The 22,338-nt window shown below is 50.2% G+C and overlaps 1 protein-coding gene across 1 annotated transcript in view; it reads left to right on the plus strand.

The window, feature by feature from the left end:
- Positions 1–944: 944 nt before the first annotated feature.
- SEPTIN8 (septin 8) overlaps positions 945–22,338 on the plus strand; it is a 32,442-nt gene continuing 11,048 nt past the window's right edge. The window contains exons 1-4 of the mRNA XM_041482043.1: positions 945–1,071; positions 17,338–17,452; positions 18,786–18,981; positions 19,620–19,806. Of these exons, the coding sequence (XP_041337977.1) occupies positions 1,042–1,071; positions 17,338–17,452; positions 18,786–18,981; positions 19,620–19,806 (528 nt within the window). The 5' untranslated portion in view covers positions 945–1,041. The remainder of the gene's footprint in view (positions 1,072–17,337; positions 17,453–18,785; positions 18,982–19,619; positions 19,807–22,338) is intronic.

The raw sequence follows: 22,338 nt of genomic DNA on the forward strand, positions 1-22,338 counted from the left end.
TATCAAAAGAATCCTCCCCGAGTCCCCCTTTTTATAGTGGAATGGGACAAGTGGTAGGAGGAATTAATTTCTTGGGGCGTTCAAAATGATCCTCATGAGTCCCTTCATCGCAAAGAGCGCTGTACGGAGAAGTATTTGGTCTCTTTGACCAAATTCAGCTCTTCAAATCTGAAGAGTGGATTGCTCTAAAAGAGAGGACATAGCAGGGACAGAGGGGAAAGTCTCAGACGAAGCCAGGGCAACAGAGAGATAAGCGGTGCAGGTCTGGTCTAGTGCCCCAGCAGCACCGGGAGCACACATGGCTCTGGTGAGCTGTTCCTGGGAAGCTGCACTGCAGCAGAGGGCACCAGAAAGCAACAGAAGCGCTCTGTGCTAGCAGCTCGTGAAATACCAATGTCTGCGTTACCGAGACGGACGGTGCCCTTGGCTCAGTGCCTTAGGTGGGAAGGAACGACGGAGAAAGACTCCACAGCCCTCTGTTGCATACTTTAAATTAGCATAAACGCGGGCAGCGTTAATGGCCGTGCGCTCAGCGTCCCGGCTCAAACGCACGCTGTGGCTGCCACCGTGGTGCGGCTGCCGCGTTACAGAGGTACCTGGGCGCAGGGGCACCGCTGCCCCGTGGAATGCCATGTCCTGGCTGTGTGACCCCGGAGATGATGCTCCCGGCCCTTCCGCAGCCACACTGCCCCTTCTCCTGCCAGGCCACCCGTGCCATGTGCTCGCCCCAGACCGGCACCTGACCCCCGGCAGGGCCCGTGGGAGCCCGACGGCTCCCCCCGGTCCCACTGCTCTCCGCAGCCGGGCAGAGAGCGGCGGGCCCGCCCCGCCGGCCGACAGAGCCTGTCCCTTCCCGGCCGTGCCCCGCCCCGGCCCGGCCGTGCCCGTCCCCTCGGCTCCCCGGTCCGGCGGGCGGGCGGCGCCTGCGGCGGGCGGAGGGAGGTTCCAGGAAGGGGCCATATTGGATCCATTCAGCCGCAGCCACTCGCGGCGGGCAGCGGCAGCAGCGCTCCCGCCGCCGGAGCCGCGCCAGCCCCGGCCATGGCCGCCACCGACCTGGAGCGCTTCTCGGTGAGCACCGCCCGCTCTCCTCCGCGCCCCTCCTCGGCCGCACAGCTTGGGGATCCTTTGTCGCTCGGGTGCCGGGGAATCACCCAGCGGGTGGCGGGTCCGGGCACCGCGGGGGATGCGCAGCCCGGCGGCGTGGGGGGAGCTGAGGAGGGAGCGGGGCGATGCCGGTGCCGGTGCCCGCGGCAGATGCGGGGAAAGTCCTTGCGGGAAGGTCCTGCCCGCGCCGTGGGCGGAGGGAGCGGCGGGTGAAGGGTTCCGGGGCCTCGCAGCCGCCTCTGGCACCGGCACCGGCACGTTCGGGGAGTGCGGCCGGGATGCTCCTGAAGGGTACCGGGACCGTGCGGCTGCGGGCACGCATCACCCCCAGGCAGGCGGCAGGAAATGGGGTCAGACCTTCCCAAAGAGCCGTTGTTTACATAGCGCTGGTAGCCAAACACTCCGCAGTAGTAACTTAGCGCTGTGTATATAATACAGGGAGAGGCACGCTGATTTAAACACGGGTAAAGCAAACCCTTGAGGCTGGCTGCTCTCCGAGCCAATGGATGAGGAATGCTGTACAGCAAATATGGAGCGTGACCCGTGCGCTGCCGCCTCTCTGCAGCTCACATGTTGTATAACTGCTATCGGAAGTCAATCTGGCTAAAATCTGTCGGCCCAAAACTGTTCTTTGTCTACAGCTTGAATTTTTTGTTGTTGTTGGAAGGGCTGTTCTCGTTAAGTAGCTTGGTGTCGTGTCTTGTACTCTCTCAGAGCTAAAAACATTTTTACCGCATTAAATAGCATAGCTCTCCAAAGTCACAATAGTCTGGTGTGATATTACTGAATAAATGGGAACAGCAGTGGTGGCTGTCTGAGTTATAGGCATGCCCTTTGAGCACGGACAAGTCCCTGCTACTGTTTTCTCTGTAAGCTACTTTTTGCCAAGGATCTCAAACCCTGCTTCATTTCTTTGAATCCTGGCCCAAAAGTTTCCAGCTCAGGAATGACTTTTCAAGACTGTAACTTACTTAAAACCTGCATAAAGGAAAATTGAATTGAGGCTCTTATTTAAGAAAGCTAATGTTTCTAGGCTCTGGGAGGAGTAGATTAAGGTAATGACAGTGACAGAGAATGAAAACACCCAAGACTCTCTCACTGCAATTCTTTCCGCATTTGTATCATATAAAAATACTTTTAATGTTAATTTGGTGTGCCTGCTGTTGCCTGTGCAGGTTTTCATAGGTGTTACAGGAATCTAAAGTATTGCCTAGTTCTGGAGAAAAATTAATTTGCCTTTTTTTTTTTTTTTTGTGTACTTACATCAATACTGTGTCACTTTGATTTTAAAAAAAGAAAGGGAGAAAAAAAAGTCCTCCTGGAGGTGTTTGGCTCTCATTTGGGCACCAGAGGGAAATGGCTGGGCTCCAGCATGGCTTGAGTGCCCAACTCCATTAGGAAGAAACCTGCTTGCTTTGTGCAGTGAGCAGGGATGGGTTTATAGGGATTTTGAGGGTAGGAGAGCACCCTCTCGTTTCCATTTGATGTGGGGCACACATCTGCCCCAGCTGCTGTTTCCTTTACCCCTAGCTTGCATCTCAGCTGTTGTTCCTGCAGCATCATGGAAACCTCATGATTCAGGTGTTCTGAGTTGTTCCTTCTGCGGGACTTACAGGTTTCTTGTTGCCATTTTATGTTACCATACCTCAGCTTCCTGAGCATGGAGTCCATGTGGGAGTAGCTTGTCACTGCCAAGCAAAGGTGATGATAAATTCACTTATTTTTACCAGCTGTTTGTATTTGCAGAAGGAAGTAATGCTGAAAAAGCCTCTGAAGTGGGGTTTTGATACACAATGGGTCATGATTGGTGAAGCTATTTATAGGTGTCCAGCTGACACTGATATCCTGGAACGTAGTGACCCTTAGGTTTGGATAATGTGTTTTGAAAATTCCCCAGATGCACACTTCCCTTGTACAGTCCTCCAGAACGCCGCTGTCTCCAGCACAATAAAGTTCCCTTCAAGTGCTGCTGTTGGAAATGACCAACAAAAACAAATTAAAGGAAGCTTGCCCATGGAGAGCTGCGTCTGAGGCAACAGGATCACACCAGTGGTGCTCAACACCACCTCTGTTTTTGTGGATGTAGTGTTGTGAGACGATTTGCTTCAGCCCCTGGAGACTGAAGTTTTCTGCTCCTCTGCTCTGGTAGCCACAGCTGTGTTCAGGGCTTGGGCTGCAGGCTTCACTTCTGGAGCTGCTCACCACCAGGGTGGAAGGAGAACTGATCAAGTTTGGTTCATTCATGAAATGCTTTTATTTTGTCATTAAAGCTCACAGCTTCTCCATTACCTGGGCTGGCCATGCTGAGTTAGCACATGTGGGGACTGTACTGGAGCAGACATAGCAGTTTTAGCTGCTGGATGTTGGGATGTTGAGTGGGAAACATTCCAACCACCACATGCAAGTGGAAGCCAGAAGGTGCTTGAAATGCAGAAGCTCTTGGAAAAGCTTGAAATGCAGAAGGAGCTTGGAAAAGCTGGAAAGATAAAAAGTGACAGAGAAGTGACTGGAGATGCATAGGAGAATAAATGGGATGAGATGTGAGACTGAGACTGTAAGACTTGTGCTTTCCCAAATCTGTTGCTTTCTCTCTTTTTGAATAAAATGCATTGAGCTCACAAAATGCTGCTGGTTAACTGTCTGCACGAACCCACAGCCTGCCATGGTGGTGCAAAGGCAGTGGGCTCCAAGCTGAGCAGTTCTGTGAGAAGAAGCAGGTGCCCTCAGTCTCAGGGTTGGGCTCAGATAAGAGTTTAATGTGAAAACTTTGGCTGATTGCTCTGTGTGGACACCATGACTGCCTGCATGGACAGGGGTGTGTGACCATTGATGCCCAGGGCAGAGAGCACTGCACACATGACATGTACCTGGCAGTGTGTGAGCTGTGGCTGTCCGTGTGCAATCCTGAGATTTCCCTTCATGTAAGTGATTGACAGCTAGGCTGGTACTGACAGCTTTATGATAAATTAATGTCCCCTAGAAGATCTTGGAGAGCAAACACCACTTTATACAGAGGAAAGCTGAAGAGCAATTTCTTTGCTGGAAGTAGACAGTGGGATTTGCTTTGTCTCAGAGAGTTGCTGAGCTTGGGGAGGATCTCGCAAGTTTGTCAGCTGTGTGTGAGCGGTGCCTGTTTACACACCACTGCCTTCTTGTCACCTGCTCCCAGCTCTGTGGGAGGAGAGGAGCCTTTGATGGTGCCTGTTCCTGCCACAACTGCCATTGTGATAAACTTCGTGTGTTGCTGCTGCCTTCTGTAAGCTCAGGGTCACTTAATGAGTGCACAGCCTAAACCCACTCTTCCCTGGAAGGGGCCGGTGTGATGCCTTAGGCTATGAAAGATGGGCTTGGGGAGTGAGCTGAGAACAGCTCTGTGTTTCATGACCAGAAGTCTTATCACTGCAGGTCCTAAGCACAGGCAAACTCTCAAGGAAGACCTTTCCATGGCTCAATTCCAGTGGAAAACGGGGTTGATTTGAATTCAGACATTCCCTCTGCTCTCTTTTTCACCCAGGCAGTTGGCACCGTTTGGAAGTTCCAGTATTAAATCTCTTTGTTTCTGCTATTCAGAGGTATTTTACCTTTTGCCTGGATATACTCAAGTGGTCCCCCATGCAGTGTGGAGCACAAGTGACAGATTTTTCTCCAAGCTGGTAGCAGGCACCAGAAAGCCAACCCAGCAGGAGCAGCCCTTCTCCTCCCGCGCTGGCCAGCTCTTCTGCCTGTAGTGTGTGCTTTTTTGGGAGAGAATGATGCAGAAAATGGCCTTCCACTGGAGGGGACAAATTGCTGGTTGCGTCTCCAAGCCCGCGATCCCTCCCTTGGAATTTCGCCTGTCCTCATGCAGGAAGCCAGCTCTGACTGCCTCAACCACAGAATCAATTAACTCAACCACAGCCCGTGGCAGTTAAACACTTCTTTTCGATGTATGCACTGGCTACAAATGTTGCCCAGAATAAGATGGTTTTTGGTTTTTTTCCTCTTCCCCGCTGTGGTGCTGTCACTGCCGTGAATCCGGGGCGTCTCTTCCTCCTGCAGCAGAGATGCAACACGTTGTTGTGCGTGGGAGCTGCCGAGCTCTCCGAAGCACTCAGAACTGCAGTGAGTGCTCAGGCAGTGGGTGGAAGGACGTGAGCTGGCGGAGGCTGAGGCCGTGTGTGCCCTCAGCATCGGCAAAACAACCGAGAGCCTGAAGAATAACTCCCTTTCAGGAGGCCGGCACGGTGTCAGGCCTTGTCGTCTGTGCTGTGGTGGCAGCTGTCAGCCAGTCCCCAGCGTTGCTGGAAGGCCAGAAGCTCCCTAAATATTATCTTCTGTGGCAGAGCAGCAGTGCTGGTCCAGCTGCGGGGAGAGGCACAGCCCTGTCTCTGAGTGCCCCGCTGTCCCCAGTGCTGTCGTCTCAAGGCACCACTGTGCAGCCACGGCCCGGCACTGGGCTGTTTGTCTGGCTGCAGGAGCAGCTCACGCTCATCTCCTTTCCTCCCGTGCTCCTTTGGCTCGGAGCTTGGGAGGGGGAGAAGCTGGCGCGATGCTGAATTGGCTTTTCGTGGGTTGTGCAATGAAGAGGAGGAATTTGGGAGGTGATGGGACTGAGGGAGACGTGCAGGGCGTGGGCAGGCTGCACGCTTCACCCCACCTGTGTAGGGTAAGGGCATGTTTGTGGGATTAGTTTTGATTATTCAGAATGTTTTGAACACACTTCAGGCTGTGGATGGGAGAGGCTGCCCTGTTTCAGATGCCCTGTTTGTGCAGCCTTTGGAAGTAACATTGTCCTGTCCCATACTTGTTTTGTTGAGGTGGGCCTTGTGTTTATGCAGAATCTGCTTGTTTCTCTTCTTCCCCATATCGGCATAGCTGCAGCGAGCTCTGGGTTTATACCTGAAGTTTTGCATTTGTATTCACCTATCATAAAAGTGTCAGACACCTAAGAGAGCCCACCTCTTCTTCCAGAGCAGCCCAAGTGAGGAAAAAAATCCTGAAAGTGCTCTTTGTCCTCAGTCCCAGCCATGTGCTTTCCTTCCAGAGCTCTTCTCTGGCATAAGCAGCCATGCTCATCCAGTTTGTGACAATGGGATGCAGAAGGTAAACTCAGACAGGGAATCAGCATCCTCCAAATGGGGTGATGGGAGACTTTTGAGGGAGGAGTGGTGTCAGGGAGAACCGCAGGATTCTTGGACACAGCCCTAATCGCCGCTCTCGGCTTGTGGCTGACCAGGTCAGGGCTGTGAAGGCACCACTTTTAGATGTTCAGATTCCTTTGTGAAACCAGAAAGTGTCTGTCTCCCACACGCATGAAATTCCAGAGATGTCAGACAGCTCGAGCAGGGCTCCCATCGAGCGCTCTGTCTCGGCTCTTGCCCTCGCTGGCTGCACCGCCTCAAACCCAGACTGTTGCAGGGAGCTGTGGAGCCAGAGAGCCTGGGCTGGCTTTCCATCCAGGGGCTGGGGTTCTCCATCCTCATCACCATTGCAGGAGGTGCTGTGATGAGTCTGCATTTTGTGTGCAAGGAACATGTGGGAATGGCTCAAGTCCCCCCCTTCAGCTGGCTCTGGCTGTAAGAGGCAGGGCTCACCCTCAGCTCCTGCTCTGCTGGGTGCATGTCTGCCTGCACAGGGCTGTACAGGCATGCCTTCCGCTGTGGCTGCTGTGCAGCATGTTCCCAGAGCTTGTGGTGCTGCTGGGAACTGGAACCTGCCCGTGTCTGCCAGGACCTCCCTGCAATGCTGCGGGCTGCTGCTGGGAGAGGAGACCATCCCCTGTGCTGCAGTGTGTGCATTCCTGGGGTGCCCGGGGGCAGGAGGGCATGGCCAGGCTCTGCTCCAGACCCTGCTTACAGCAGCCTGCCCTCCTGAGCCACGCTGATCCTGCTTTCAGCTCTGCCACAGGAAAATGCTGCTTGAGGAAGGTGGCAGCTGGCCTCCCAGCCACATTCCCCTTCCCTTCTTCTGCAGCAAAGGTGCTTCCAGTTCCTAAATATAGATTTATTCTGTATTTTCATACAGAACAAATAGTCCTTTCAGCTTATCTTTTTGCTGTGAGTATTTTTCAAATAGAGGTTTTCTTTTCCTTTTTTCTGTTGCCTTGATTCTTCAGATTAAAGGCATTCTGTGCTAATACACTTGGAGGCTTTCTGGAGGCATGTGTTAATAGGATATATAGCACTCAGCTTATTAGTATGATGACTCTGGTGTAGCCCTCAGAGGAGCTGAGTTGCTGTGGTATATTGTGGGATATTCTCTTTCTGATGTCCTCCAGGCATTATTACAAGAAGATGTGGTCAGTAGCTGGGAGATCTGTTGGTGGAGATGCTGTGGGATGGTTGCATAAGGGAAACTGGGAAGAAAAACAGAGAGTGGTGACCAAAAGCTCTTGGGTTCCCATTATATCTCTGTTCTCTTCTCTAAAAATATACTGGATAATAGTATTTATTGTAATTGGGCAATAAATTCTGGAAATGTATGTGGGAATTAGCCATGTTTATTTTAAGTGGTAACTAAAGCAAATAGGCTTGGTGACTGCTATCCAGCATGGCTTGTTTGGAGTGATGGGGATCCAGATCCTTTTTCCCCTCTTCCACACTTCTTTTAAACTGCTCCAAACCTTTTTCATTCCAGTCCTTAAGGGTAGGCACTCAGTTTATCTCCTGGCTTTGTCCCACAGCCACTTGTGTTTGCCAAGTGTCTCCTCTTCCTGATGGAAGGATGCTGGGAATCCAAAGAGATTCCTCAGCTTAGAGCAGCTGAGTAAACTGGGAATGCATCGCTGCCTCGGGTGAACTTGGGGAAAGTCTGTGCTAGATAAGGTGCTAAGATTAGGCTCTTGACAGGGTTAATTGGGAAGTCCATTAACTGAAAAGCCTCAGCAGCTTCTGAATAAATAATTTAAAAAAGAAACTGACTAGGGTACTGTTTGCTGGTATTGTTTGTATTTCAGGATCTTTTTTTTTTCAGTCTGTTTAAAAAGTTTTGTTTGTGTTTTGGACTTTGCTTGGTTTTGAATAGCTTGTGGGGGATGGAATTCTCAGGCTGCCGAGAAGCTGAACTTTCTCATCCTTTAAGGTCATTTTGGAGGAAATGTCTTTCATTTTTGGTTCCATAGCTTTCTTTATTTTTAACCAACTTTCCTTATTCTCAAAGGCAGCCTTCATGTTTGCAAAAACTATGTACATAATGCCTGGTAAATCCTGCTTTCCTCCGTTGTAAACTCTCGTCCAGGACTTGTGATAGAGGCAAAATGCCCATTTAATCCTCTCCTGATTAAGAAAAACCTCACAATTAATTAATTAGGCTTTATAAATGTTATAGGGAAATCACTAAATAACAGCTTAAGAAAAGAAGCATGTGGGAATTTTGCTTGTGGTGAAAAAAAGAGAGGAATTTAAGCCAGAAACAGTCAGTTTGTTTGCAGAAAATTAAAACTGATGTTGCATTCACAGGTTGTGAATGGATCAACTTGGATGTGTGTGGTATAAGAAGATGAGGAGCTTTACTCTCCCTTGAGACTTGGCTTTGAGCATCAGCAAAAACTGATGCTTTAAGCCCGTGCCATTTGATTCTGCAGATGCGTGTAGGATTTTCATTTTGTGTTCTGTGGTTTGTGGTGTTTTTCTGAAGGAGGAAAGGCTGCTGGGGCTGAAGTGACGCTGAAGGCAGTGCCCTCAGCTCAGCTGTGTGCTCCCAAGTGCTGAAGGAGCGGGCTGGTGCAGAAGGAACCCGGAGGGTCCCTGCTCCGGGCTGGCTGCCGGCAGTGCTGGCATCCGCCCGGTCGCTGGGATACAGCACAAGGTGTGCCCAGGAATCCAGAGTTTGGCACCAGCGCCTTGGATACAGGAAAGCAATTAAGGAGTTTGCCTAAGGAGTTCCTCCCTTCAGAGGAGCTTGGCTTTCTCACTGAAATCCCTGTCCCCCTACTTAGGGAGGAGGCTGCAGTGTGTGCTCAGCGCTGGGCTTGGCTGCTGTGCAGCAGAGCCTTTGCTTCCCCGAGGCTGCCCTGGGGCACGTGGGACATTGTGAAACCTTGGCACTGGCCCAGGGATATTTTGAAATATTTGTTTTCCATAGGTGCTGAGCGTTGCACTTTGCAATGCACTCGCTGGTCACTTGCTGGTCTTAAAGTTTGTGAATAGCTCTTAAAAATGGGACCAAAAGATAAAGGCAAGAACCTCAGCTCTTGAGCCTTCCTGCTTCTGTAATATAAGTGGCTCTGATTTGTACTTGGCATGTCTTGGTGGTGACTCCATATGCGGTTTCTTCAGTGATGTTTTTGCCTGCCTGCAGTGCAGCTGGGAGCCAGGAGGGATATGAATAAAGGCTTGAGTGTCTGGGAAAATTCTTGGCATTCTTAGAAGAGCGGTTTAACGGGCTAGGGGGGCTGGGAATTGTGTTGGTTTAGTGTGAGGTTTTTTGGGGGGACTCCAGTGTAGGCTGGAAGCTTATTGTGAGCGTGCAGCAACTGGAGATGGCTGGCTGGCACAGCATCCCACGCATGGAGAGCTGGCTTAGATGTGGCTGTGCTGCTGTGTGCTGCCTGTTGGAAAACAGAAGGAAGGGAAGGCACTTGGGGCTCTGCCCTGCCATTGCTGGAGGGGAGAGCAGTGCTAGGCATCACCGTGTTACCTTTTACAGCTCTTTAGGGTTGCTACAGCAGAGAAAAACAACAGAGTTGCCCTCCCTGCACATGAACGGAAGGCTCATGGTCTCAGGTGCATCCTGGTTGAGTGACCATGTACCACCACCAGAGTGGGCAGAAGGCAGCAGAGATGACTCTCTTCATCTTCTATTGTTGGTATCGTAAGATAAGTGGTAAATCAGCAGAAACTCCACATCTGTGGGCTTGGTTTTTCTTCCTTTCTTCTTTCCCTAGCCTGTTATTAAATGCTCCACAATGGGGATATGAAATTTTAAGCCCATGCTTAAGATTAACTGAAAACCTTCAGAATTGGCTGTGTGCTTGCACTTCACAAATCTCCTTGAGACTAGGTGCCATTTAGATGTGACAATCCACTGGCCAGCCCCCCGAATGTGCTTCATCTTGTCTCCAGTGCCAAAGGCACCCACAAGGTCACCTCTGCTGAGCCCTCTGCTAAGACTGACTATGCTCAGAATCCTCTCACTGTCAAATCTGGTCTATTACCTCTCTTGGACCATCTCCTCCTGCTTAATAGGCTGCAAAGTGCAATCTCATTCACTGGTGCTGTTATACATCTAATAGTCATTAGCCTGTGAGTACAAGGTAATGTTTTCATGTGTGTTGGTGAGTGTTTTGAATGTTGCTCACACCACAGAGGTGTTTTTCTTATATGGGGTGTGGTGTTGCTGTTAAGTGCTCCTCAGCTCTGAGCTAGGCAAAAGAGGTATTTTCTTCATGGAAACATGAGTCCACACTCACTGCTGTTGCTTTGCAAATGTCAAGTGGCATTTATTGAGCCAGCATTCAGAGATGGAGAGATTCTCCAGAGAGAGGTAATTTGTCAAATTTTCCTGCATTGATCCAGAAACTGGGCCAAGCCCCAGGGAGTGCCTGCTTGGACAAAGAAGCTGAATTTGGCTTCTGACACTGTTTGCCCAAAGGTCTCTAGGCAAGTACTCAACTGCTCCATGACTCAGTGTACTTGTGAAATGATGGTAACTACGAGTGCCCTTGTAAGGAATCTTGCAGCAGTGGGCATTTGGGGGAGGTTATGGGGCTGGGCTAGGATCCTGCATGTGCCCCTCTCTGCTTGGTGGTTTGTGGAGCTGCTGCCCCAAGTGCTCAGCCTGAGAGGGGCCAGGCAGTGCTTGTGGCTGCCCTTGCTGCCGTGCCAGCACACATGAGCCTGTACCTGGGACCAGCTTGCCCTGCTTGCGTTGGATAAACAGCCCAATGTCACTCAGTCCTTTCTCTGCTCAGTTGTAAAACGAGGCTCCCTGCACCAGGATGGAATGATTTCCTGATTCCATGTCTTCCCATGCCGGAGACAAGGGAATAGCATCCTACAAACGCCACTGGTGCGTGTATTAATCTTTGTGTTGCACACACTGTTGTGGATTGTGGATGGGGCAGCGAGAGGGTGAAGTCATTGTTTTGTGCCCAGCAGCAGTGCCCAGCTGTGCCGGGTGCCAGAGCTCTGCAGCGGCACCGCGGCCGTGCAGGGTTTGGGGAGCCCCCCCTGCTCTTCCTCCTGCTGCTCTCTGAGTCACTCTGCTCAGGAACCTGCAATCTGCTAGCTCTGCTTTTTCCTTCTGTTTTGACTCGACTGTGAATCGGAGGGGAGAGGATCTGTGTGTGCCTGGCACTCCTTGGCCACGTGTTCCCTGCAGGGCAAAGCAGTGCTCCCCTGGGAATAGCCAGTGCCACAGACCTGCTGCAGGGCATCGTGTGACACACATGATGCCTGGTCCCAGGCTGCAAAGCACTGGAGGATTTGTCGTGGTGTAAGGTCAAGGTGACATCCAGGATTGAGGAATTTTGAAACAAAAGTCTGCCTCAGTAGTGGGAATGGAAGTGCTGTGGAAAAGCGCCATGCAGATGTTGTGTTGCGGCCCCTTAGTGTTTCCTAAGTGTGTATGTAAAATGTAAATGGGAAAACTCTGGGAAGAGAAGGACCTGAAATGCAGCTGCCTAGTGAGCTCTTGGAAGACACAAGCTTCTCTGTGTGGAGAGCTGCAGCCTGGCCACACATCCCGGGCTGGTGGTGCAGAGGTGCCGGAGGCAGCGTTGGGGAGCAGCAGACACGTTCGGGTTGAAGGTCGCTGCTCAAGTGTAAGCCCTATTCATGTAGCAGAAAGGAGAGAAAACTCAATTTCCTTCCTTCTTCCCTGTAGGTCTTTGCTGTTTGGCCTTGGAAAATGTCAGCTGTTCATCTTTTCATTTATGTTCTGTTGGGCTGCAGAAATGGGAAAGGGCAGCTCAGACACAGAAAAGTTCTGTGCTGTCCCTCAGGGTATACGTCCGGGAGTCATCACTGTTTATCAGCTAAACCATGTGATGTTTTGTTTTCCCTCTTGATTTTATTCACCAGTTCCTTGTACGCTGATGAAGCAGGGCCCAGAGTTTACATTACAAGTCCCATCATGCCAGGTTCACCATTTAAAAAAGAAAGTATCACCATTTATGATTGTGGCATTCAATTACGCTTTTGTTTACCCATATGCTTTCACCTGCATCATTCAGGAAAAAAAGCCCAAGGGCTGTCTCAAGCAGGAAACACAAGCATATGTCACTAAGGAGAATTTTGTGGTGGGACTAATTGAAAGATGATACTTCTAGAGATATTTATTTTTTTTTAACCAGCTGATATCAGAATGATCTTCTCTGTACAAGGTCCACTCTGTTTATAGTGCTCCTGGTGAAAGCAAAGGAAGCAGGGCAGCACATCTCAAAGCAGTCAGCTGCTCTGCTCTGCACCAGGAGCCCCAGCTAGGAGCACTGCAGCTGAGGGGCAGCTGCACGTGGAGCTGGTCCCACTGCTGACATTCCCTGGGTTGTGCAGGCAGTGGTAAAACCACTTTTCCTGGAACGAGCTGCTGAAAAATGTAATGACGCAGAGTGAAACTGATGCTAATTTGGAGGTGAAGCATGAAGAGAAACTGTGATCGGGTTTTTATTTTTTGAAGAATCATAGGCACGCAGTTTGAAGCTGTAGCCTGTGCACTTCTCTCAGGTTTCTTTAATCACTGTCTACAAAGAAGAGCCAAATTAGTATGTGATGCTGTGTTGACCCTCTCATGGGGATCTGGATTTGGTCTTTCTGATTGTGTTTGTCTACTGCCTTTTCTTGTTTGACTTGCAGTAAAGGGCCAAATAACATCTCATCTGCAGTGGATGTGGTCTGTGGCCAGCTGCCCGCAGCAGCTCTGCTCCATCTGCCTGCCAGCCCTGCGGTCCTGCTGCCTTGGCGACCTGCTGGGCATGGGCTCGGAAGCTGGTGTGGGTTTGGAGAGCAGATTTTGGTTCCCTGGGCAGCTCTGAGCTGGTGTGGCCACAGGAATGGGCTGGTGTGCCACTGTGCGTGCCAGATGCATCCTCAGCCTCCAGCAGGGTGTGTCCAGGAGCTGGGGTGCCTGGTGCATTACAGTGCAATTCAAGCACTATGGTTGGAGGTTTCATTTCAGTTCTTGTGGTGCTCAGCTCTTGTGGTGTCCATCTGTGCTACCAAGGACATGTCTGTCTTTCTGCTGCTAAGAAAAGGGTTCTGTGATGTTGCTGTTGAATCAGAGCTCAAGATACATAAGATATCTGATACATTCCTCTGGGATGGCTGTTGTTCCTGTGGCCATGCCCCAGATGCTATTTCTGTGCCTGTTGCCTGGACAGAACATGTGTGAAAACGTAAGGACTTAGGATTTGAAAATACATAAGTTCTGCTCTGACCTTATGATGAATCTTTCATTTCCCACGAAATTCCAGATTCAAAATGTGATTTATCCTCTTGACTCTCTGCTTCAAGCCTGAAGATCAGCTCAAGGCACAGAAATCTTTGAAGAGCATGTTCAAAACCTGCAAGTAAAACCCTGGCAGCTGCCCCATCATAGGATGTTATTAATGACCCAGGAAGGGATGTTCAGGGCTGCAGTTGCTATTTGAGGTGGGAGTTCCCACCTGGAGCCATTGCAGACTCTTAATTATCATGTTGCGTAGTGGTGAAATGGGCTTCAAGAAAGGTTGGCTGCCTCGTGGTTATTTGCAGCCCCAGGATAGAGTCCTGGTAAAAAGCAGCAGAGTTGTCTCTGCAGGCTGTGAAATGGAGGGACCTGGTTCACACTGGGTGCTGTGGAGGGCAGGAGTGTGCAGGGACCAGTGCAACTGGACAGGGCAGGGCTGTGTTCCTGCCTGGCTCTTGCCCTGGCTGATCCAGCTGGCTCTGCTATATGACCTGCCCAGCTCCTGTCCTGCAGGGCAGTCTCATTGCTGGCAAAAGAATGGAGAAAGCTCTTCTGAAATCCTTAGCTTTTGTTTAAAACAAACAAAAACACAAACAAACCCCCCCTACATTGCTGCATTAGTGCTGCCCTCATTTATTGCAGCATTTGTGTTGTGGATTGATTATTTATGCTGAGTGTGGCAGGCTGGCTGCTTCTGCTGGAAGGGCTTCTATTTGGAGTGTGACCTTGTCTTCACTAGCAGGTGAACTTTCAAGCTGTCCTTGGGCCACCCTGGCATGTGGGAGATGGCCAAAAAGGGCTGGTCATTTGGGGCTGCTGGTTCAGGGTGTGGGCAGGTTCCTCTCCAGCACAGCTCCACACACCAACTCCACAAGTGAGCAGTGCTTGTATTCACAAGGCTGTCAGGTTTCCAGGCTCAATGGATTGGAGGGAAGGAATAAAACAGTGTAAACTTTTCCCCCCCTTTCTTTATTTTCCTAGTCTTCCTACTTCCCAGCAGCTGTTGCCATTGTTTATCCTAACACAGCGAAATCCCTTTGGAGCTGAACGACAGCTGAACACACTGCAAGCACAGCAAATGGTTTTCTGCTTTGGTATCAGCAGTGCCTTCAACTTGAGCCAGGTTATTTCTGCTGCTTACAGAAATAAAGGAAGCTGCATTTCAAGGTCACTGGTAAAAATTATTCCAGTGAAGTTTGGCTCATTGATTTAACAGCTTTGAGAGATGGCGAGCAGCTCTGAGTAGGTGTATTCCCGTCCTGTAGTGAACAGCAACCGAGTGCCAAAAAAAGAGAGAAAAAGCCCTGTGTGGATGCATTTGGGTTTCCTGCAGCCAAGGCATGACTGAGTTCTCAATGCAGCCTTGCCTGGCTGGAGCCTATTTAAATGCAGCCTTGCTGAGCTGGAGCCTATTTTAAATCTCCAGCAGTGGTGCTGCCTGTTGCCTGGAAACCTCCTCCCAGCCTCAGGCACTTTCAGCCTAATCATAGCCATCGGCAGCCTTTATTTATTTCCCATCCAAAATGTCATTCCAGGCTTCTGGTTTGTGTTTTTGTTTGCTTGTTTTTGTTTATTACTTAAAGTGAAAAGACACAAAGTGTAAGCCTCCAGCCCGGTGCCTTTCAGTGGGAACAGCCTGCCCGGCTGTCACCGCATTGCAGCGCCGGGAGCGGGCATGGGGAGCTGGTGCCTCAGAGGGACACGGGCTGAGACAGAAACGGGGCTGAGAGGTTGGGCTGAGAGCCTGAGGATGCCCCCCGAGCTCAGCTGGTGCCTGCAGTGGCCTCCTGTGCCTTGTGACAGCCTCTCCTCCGGGGAAAGCCAGACCGGATCAGCTGTGAGTCTGCCCAGCTCACAGCGTCCCGGGCTCCCCTTGTGCCACCCCATGTGAGAGCCACAGCTCAGCCTTTGGCTACTGGAGCAGCACAGAGTCACCTTTAAAACACCCTGAGTACCCTGGGCTCTGCGTTGTAGCTCCTTTAAAACACCCTGAGTACCCTGGGCTCTGAGTTGTAGCACCTTTAAAACACCCTGTGTACCCTGGGCTCTGAGTTGTAGCTCCTTTAAAACACTCTGTGTTCCCTGGGCTCTGAGTTGTAGCTCCTTTAAAACACCCTGTGTACCCTAGGCTCTGAGTTGTAGCTCCTTTAAAACACCCTGAGTACCCTGGGCTCTGAGTTGCAGCATCTCCCTGTGCTGACAGGGGAATGGAAGAGAGTTAAACTTGGAGATCTCCCTGTCTTAGGGGCTGTTTTTATTTTTAATCCACTTAAACTCTGGTCATCTCAAAACCTTAATTGCTGACATCAGTTACACATGGAAACTTTAAATGATTGCTCTTTCTGCTAAGTTAGTGAGTGTGATTGATCCTGATTTGACAGAATAGGATGGATCACAGGAGCCCAGCTATGATTCAATTGTGCTTTTGTCCAGGGAGTCACTTGGGAGAGCACTGGGCTAAAATAATCTGAAAGTGGGTAAAAAATGCTAAATGGGACAGACAGAAGGTTTGTGTTTGAGGCATGGAAGTTGTTTCAGCTGTTCACAGGTTGTTCTTGTGATTTACATTATTTATTTTACAAGACTGAGAATATTTGTTCTACCAAAGGCAGAGCTAAAGGGGGCTTTGACTCAAGATGCAGTTGAACAAAGGTTTGTGTTTTGTTTAGCAGCCTTACTGCAGGCACAGAGCAATACACAAGGCTTATCACATCATTTATTTTCCTCTTGACTTCATTTAAGTTTGACAGGCAGCTTAGGCTCTTCTCAGGGATGCTCTTGTCTCTCAGTCTTAGTGCTGGTACATTAAATTCCAGTTGTCAGGAACAGACAGAAGAACCAGAGCCAAACCAAGGGCAGACATTTTTTTCCATTCCCATCTTCTGTATGTGCTGGTGATTAAGAAAAACAATCAATTGCCAAAGAAATTGCGAGGGTGAATTAATGACAATTCATTCTCTAAAGTCCTGTCTCCTTGCTTTTCCATGGGTGAGTAAGAGTGCCTGAGTGGCTCCATGGATTGGTCTGATCCCTGGGTTCAGACATCGATTCTTGGTTGTGCAGAGAGGTGTGCATCTGTTGAAATTCCAAACTTGCCTGGTCTTAGCCACTAGAAAGAGAAATTATCCTTCTGTCAGCTCCTCTTTGCTGGGCTTTGTAGCTGCTCTGCCCTGCCCTTCTGTACAGCACAGGTCCAAGAGCTGCCGTCTCCTCGGATTTTGTTGTCTTAGTTCCTAAGCAAAGCCTCTACAGGTGATCAGCTTCTGTGGGGGAGGGAGGGAACAGAAGGGAGAGCAAAGTGCACACGGGGGAGGCAGGAACAGGAACAGCAGAGGAACAGTGGAAAACTGTGCTCACAGATGGTGAAGCAGGAGGGTTCCTTGCCCTGCCCGAGCCAGCGGCACCCCCGGCGCCTGAGCGAACAAACCTCGCTGCTTGTGGCCACAGCAAAGGGGGAGAGACAAGTGCTCAGGGAAAATGCACGGTCTGTCAGGCTGAATTCACTGCTGGAGGGTTTGAGAAAATAAAATACAAAAAAAAAGTCGGAGAGAAATGAGTGCTAAAACACACCGTGGTAGGTTTTCCTTCGCTAATCTCTCCCAGCTGCAGTAGTTGAAGCTCACACTAGTGTTTTCTTTACTTTGGAGCCTGGTAGCCTGGTTCTCCCAGCTCCCCAGAAGATCAGTATTTCACCCCCTCTCTCCTGTTGTTGGTGGCTGTTGGGGGTTTGTGCTGTGGTGTGCCAAACACAAGCCTTGAGGGCACCGCTGGGCTTTGCCGTGCCCAGCAGGGTGGGTGATCTTGGTCTCATCAGCCTGGTTTGCCATCTCAGTGCAGTTTGCTAATCTGGCTTCTTCTCCCTGGCAGAATGAAGAGAAGAGGAACCTTTCCCTGGGGGGCCATGTGGGCTTCGACAGCCTCCCGGATCAGCTGGTCAGCAAGTCTGTCACACAAGGCTTCAGCTTCAACATCCTCTGTGTGGGTGAGCACAGTCCTTGCAAACAGGCATGGGGGAGGCTGGGACCAGCACTCATTGAGTGTCCTGCTATGCCACAAGCCTTGGCAGTGACTGCAGCAAGTCAGAAATGCCAAACTCTTAAAAAACACATTGAGTCAAGCCAGGAGAATTTCTGTAATCAGTGGGTTATTGCTCATCATCTCTGCTGCAATAGCTTTGCAATAGGAGGGATCAAAGGAAGGCTGTATATAGCAAGTTAAGTGTTTCCATATGCTAACTGGGGTGGCTGCATGAGCAGCTTTTGCTGGGTATGATGTCTAGGTAGATGCAGTCAGATGCACCATGGGTTATGTGAGAGCTGCTGTTGGTAACTTGGTTATTTCTGAGTGTGAGCCTGCGCCCCAAATCTGGGCACAAGAGGTTTGTGTCTGAGCTGTGCCTATCAGTGCTTTGCAGGTGTCAGAGGGCATGAAGCATGGTCATCTCTGTGCGTAGAAAGGGAAAGGGACTGTTCCTTACTGACTTTAAAATAATCTCATTATATTCTTGGCTTTTAATTTTGGTATTGATGTGATCTAGCAGGCAATGCTTGCTGGAGTACTAGAGACCAATTCCTTTCAGTGATGAGATGAGCATAATTTCTTTTTTGGCTGGTTCTGTATGGTGTATGGGGTGTGAAGTATTGTAACCTGCTAGACCAGCAGAAATACAGCAGCTCCTACAGCTTTCTATGGACTGTGCAGTGAAGATTATTTCCTTAGATTTTGCCTCTCTTCACCCCCATGACCAACAGGGCTGTGTGTCATGAATAAGGAGTTTAAATGAGGCTCCTTCTAGGCCAAACTGGAAAATATCAGTCTTGTTTCATCACCAGGAATAGCAATTCGAAGCCTTTCTGGCTCACAAACAGCTTGTCAGCCAAATATTCTGATAGAGGTTTTTTGTGATGCATCCCAAGTGTCCTTCAACAGCTGCTAAAATTGTCCTCTCCACTGCTTCTCTAGTGCAGAATCCCAGGCAAAGTCAGGGGTCATGGAGAGGAGAGCAGTGTGCTTTGCTGTGCTGCTGTGTTTTGTGTGATACGGGGAGGCAAGCCCCCAGTGCTCTGTGTTGTTTGCATTAACCGTGGGAGACCCTCAGGAAGGCAGACACCCGTCTGTCTGTGTGACACCCGTCTGTCTGTGTGACACTTGTCTGTGTGACACCTCTCTGTGTGACACCCGTGTGACAATTACACGTCTGTCCACGAGCAACTCGTGGCAACCTTCCGCAGTGCCATCCAGCTCCCTAATTAATGTGCTTTGAAGTACCTGTGGCAAATTCACGCTGCAGTGAGCTGCTGGTTTGTCCTCCCTAGGTGAGACTGGCATTGGGAAGTCCACGCTGATGAACACCCTCTTCAACACCACCTTTGAGACCGAGGAAGCCAGCCACTACGAGAGCGCCGTTCGCTTGCGGCCGCGCACCTACGACCTGCAGGAGAGCAACGTGCACCTGAAGCTGACCATCGTGGACGCAGTTGGATTTGGGGATCAGATAAATAAGGACGAAAGGCAGGTCCCGTGCCATCTGCTCGGCGTTTCTGCCTCGTGCTTAGGCATCAGCTGCCTGCAGTTCCCCTTGCAGCGCTGCAGGAGTGTCTGCGGCTCTGGTAAAGGAGTCGCTGCCTGTAGTGGCTCTGGTTCTGGGGACAAAGGGTAGAGGGTGAACAGCAAAAAGAGAGGTCACAGGAGGTTTTTCCAGCAGAGATTGCTGTCCTCCAGAAGCATGCCAGCTGTCCTTAAAGCAGGGTCAGGAATTATCTGTTCTGAATTTGTCTCATTTAACTACACAGACATCTTGTTCAAGCCCTGGGTAAAGGCTTTCTGGGATTCCAAGGTGTCTCCTTGGTCATGTTGCATTGCTGCAGACAGATGGCTGAGCCCTGAAATCTGGGCAAAGTTTGATATGGGGTAGTAGGCATCTTTCTGTGCTCCACTGTCCTTAGACTTTGCAGTGCAGCCTCAAGAATCTCCTTTGGATTATAATGTCTGTGTGTAAACACCACACTTTTCCCATTGCAAAGCCAAACTGTTTGAGTCTTATAACTTGTTTTTAAGTGATATCATGGAACGTCTGTGAGAATTCCTTCAGCCTTTAGACGGTTTAGATTTGTGCTGCAGTGGCTGGTTTGCTAATGGGATGGTTTTAGTTACAGGCCAATCGTAGAGTACATTGATACGCAGTTTGAGAACTATTTGCAAGAAGAGCTGAAAATCCGCCGGTCTCTCTTCAACTACCACGACACGAGGATCCACGTCTGCCTCTACTTCATCACCCCCACCGGGCACTCCCTCAAGTCCTTGGACCTGGTGACAATGAAGAAGCTGGATAGCAAGGTAGGCGCCTGGAGACTACGGTCCCTCTTTCCAGAATGCTTCTGTTGGTGCTGATTGTCCTGTGGAAGGTTTTGTTCCTCCTGTGCAAGTGCTGCACTCCTTCCTGCGTGGCAGCTGAGCCATTCTTAGGGCTCTGGTAAAGCTTTGTCTGGCCTGGGGGTTGCTGAGGTTCTGTGCTTGTTTTCTCACGGACTTTCCTGAAGAATGTCAGGGAAAGCCTGTTTTCCTGTTGGTTGTGTAAATTCCAGAGTGTCCCTCTACTGTAAGACTCTTACCCAGATTAGCTGATATTTGTCAAAGCCATCAGCTGCAGCTCTCTTGGGTGTGCAGGTGAGGATGCCTTCCAGCTTCAGCAGTTAAATTGTGGAGTCCGCTGTGCTGCCCTGACCTGTCAGCAGGGACAGAGGGGCTGTCCCAAAACTGAAGTTGTCCTAAGGTGGTGGTCAGTGCTGAGGAGACAAGGCTGAGAGAAGGCTGTCTGTGTGTGCTGCTGCACAGGGAGTGTGAGCTGTCACTGCTGGCACTGCCAAGTGATCTGGGTAGGAGATCACAGTATCTTCTTAGAGTGTAGATATGGTGAGGAATTCCCAATGTCAAAGGAATCCTAACAGTGGGTGGTGAGAGGGTCTGCTGGGGTTGTTTCTTTTTGCATAAGCTGTTCTGCCTTAGGGGGCAGGGTGTTACCTAACCAACTGCTTGCTTATGTTTCTGCAGCTGGGAGCAAGTCTCTGACATAGTTTTGGGTGTTCCAGCTGGCTTCCAGGGAGCTGCAGGAGGCTTCAAAGGTCACGCAGCAGAATCTTTTATTTTCTTCTCAATGATTTCCTGTCTTTCAGAGTATTGTTTTAGCAGCAGCGTGGTTCCTTTCAGTGGCAGGTGCTGTTCAGCCTGCAGAGGGACAGGCATGGCAGTGGGACCCTGCAGGACCTGGGCATCCCCTGCATTACACTGAGGGAGCACTCTCCTCTCTGGCTGTTGTTCACGTGCAGCTCCCTTGGACTTTCCTGCTGGGTCGAGTTCCCTGTGCAGTCCCTGCTTGCCCTTGCCACCGAGGGCTCATGGCCTGCTTTCCCTTGGCCCCAGTCCAGGGCAGGCACTGGCTTCCTGTTGCAGTGGGCTGTTTGTAGCTTTGGCTGTTACACTGACTTCATCAGGAATCCGAAAACTTTCCCTTAATAAACTTTTGTCTCTTGGTACAGTGCCAGCATTACATATTCCCAGAAATATTTTTGGAGGAAAGCTTTTGCACTATTGCCCTTGATGCTGGTAGTCCCACAAAGCATTTCTGTCCTTTCCTTCTCATTCCTTACTTTTCACATCTCCCTGTGGTTGCCTTTAATGTGGTCCTTTGGTAGTACCAAAATAAATCCTTTGTGCTTGTGCACAGATGAAAACTTTGTGCACGGACAAACTTTTTATATTTCCAAACTTCCACTTTAATAGCCCTCTCTGGAGTCATTTTACGCCTTTGTTCTCATCTCCCCTCTTGCCACAGCATGAGAACATCCTGGATTTCATGCTGTGGTGGCCTCACACAAGTGGGCACATGGAAATGAATAAGCAAGTGGAGCCCATTGATATTTTCTGGGCATCGGGGATTTATGTTGCATTTCTGCACCGGTGTCATCCCAGGACACGGGAGTGCTTCCCAGGCACTCCCTGGGGGTTTGTGCACGGCAGTGCTGTGCCCCTTTCCCACTGCAGCTGAACCATTGGTGCTGGGGGCGGGTGTGTGGCAGGGTGGATGGGGGGTCAGCAAAGCCCAGGCAGTTCTGCCCTCTCGCTGGGAGCTCTGGGTGGTCGCTGAGCAGAGCTGGTGTGCACTGGCCCCTGTCTGCTGCTGTGTGAGCTCACCTGAGCCTGCCATTCTTGAGAGCTTTGTGTGGCCCTTGTTTTACAGCTGAATGGAGCCTGTGGAGATGGAAGGTACATCAGAGGCAATGCTTTGCTCTGTGCTCTGCTGCTCAGCCTCTGGTTTACCAGAGGGCTGGTTTATTTGGGAATTTGTAGCACCATGGCTCAGTTCCACCTTTGCTTTAGCCCACAAATGACATGATGTGTGGTCCTGGGCAGGCTTTTGACTCTCTGTGACAATTTCAATAACCAGTCTTGCTTTTAGTGTAAAATCTACAAAATCCCTTCTGGGTAAAGCTTTGTAAACAAAATCTTCCATTGTACTGTAAGACAATATCTGTTTGGCTGAGCTCATGGCCAGCTGTTATCTGGGCTATTTGGTTGCAGCCAGAGAGCAGAAGCATCTTCAGAAGTGGCTGTAGGTAGATGGAATTTGGCTGCCTGGCTGCTGGTGGGAAGCACATAGGGCCTGACAGGTGTAGACTTTCCACTGGGTTTAGCCTGGGAAAAGGAGGAGATAAGTCACTGTGCATTTGTATCAGATGAGAAGGTGATTTATTGATTTAAAACCCAGCCCTGTCAGGGGAAATGGTGCAGTGTGTGCAGCCATAAGGTCCTGGAGCTCACTGCTTGTCCTGGATGGTTTTCAGTCACCATGTGCTGCTTGAGCTGTGCCCT

This window comes from Pyrgilauda ruficollis, unplaced genomic scaffold, assembly GCF_017590135.1.
Source record: "Pyrgilauda ruficollis isolate IOZ18807 unplaced genomic scaffold, ASM1759013v1 scaffold57, whole genome shotgun sequence".
NCBI lineage: Eukaryota > Metazoa > Chordata > Aves > Passeriformes > Passeridae > Pyrgilauda > Pyrgilauda ruficollis.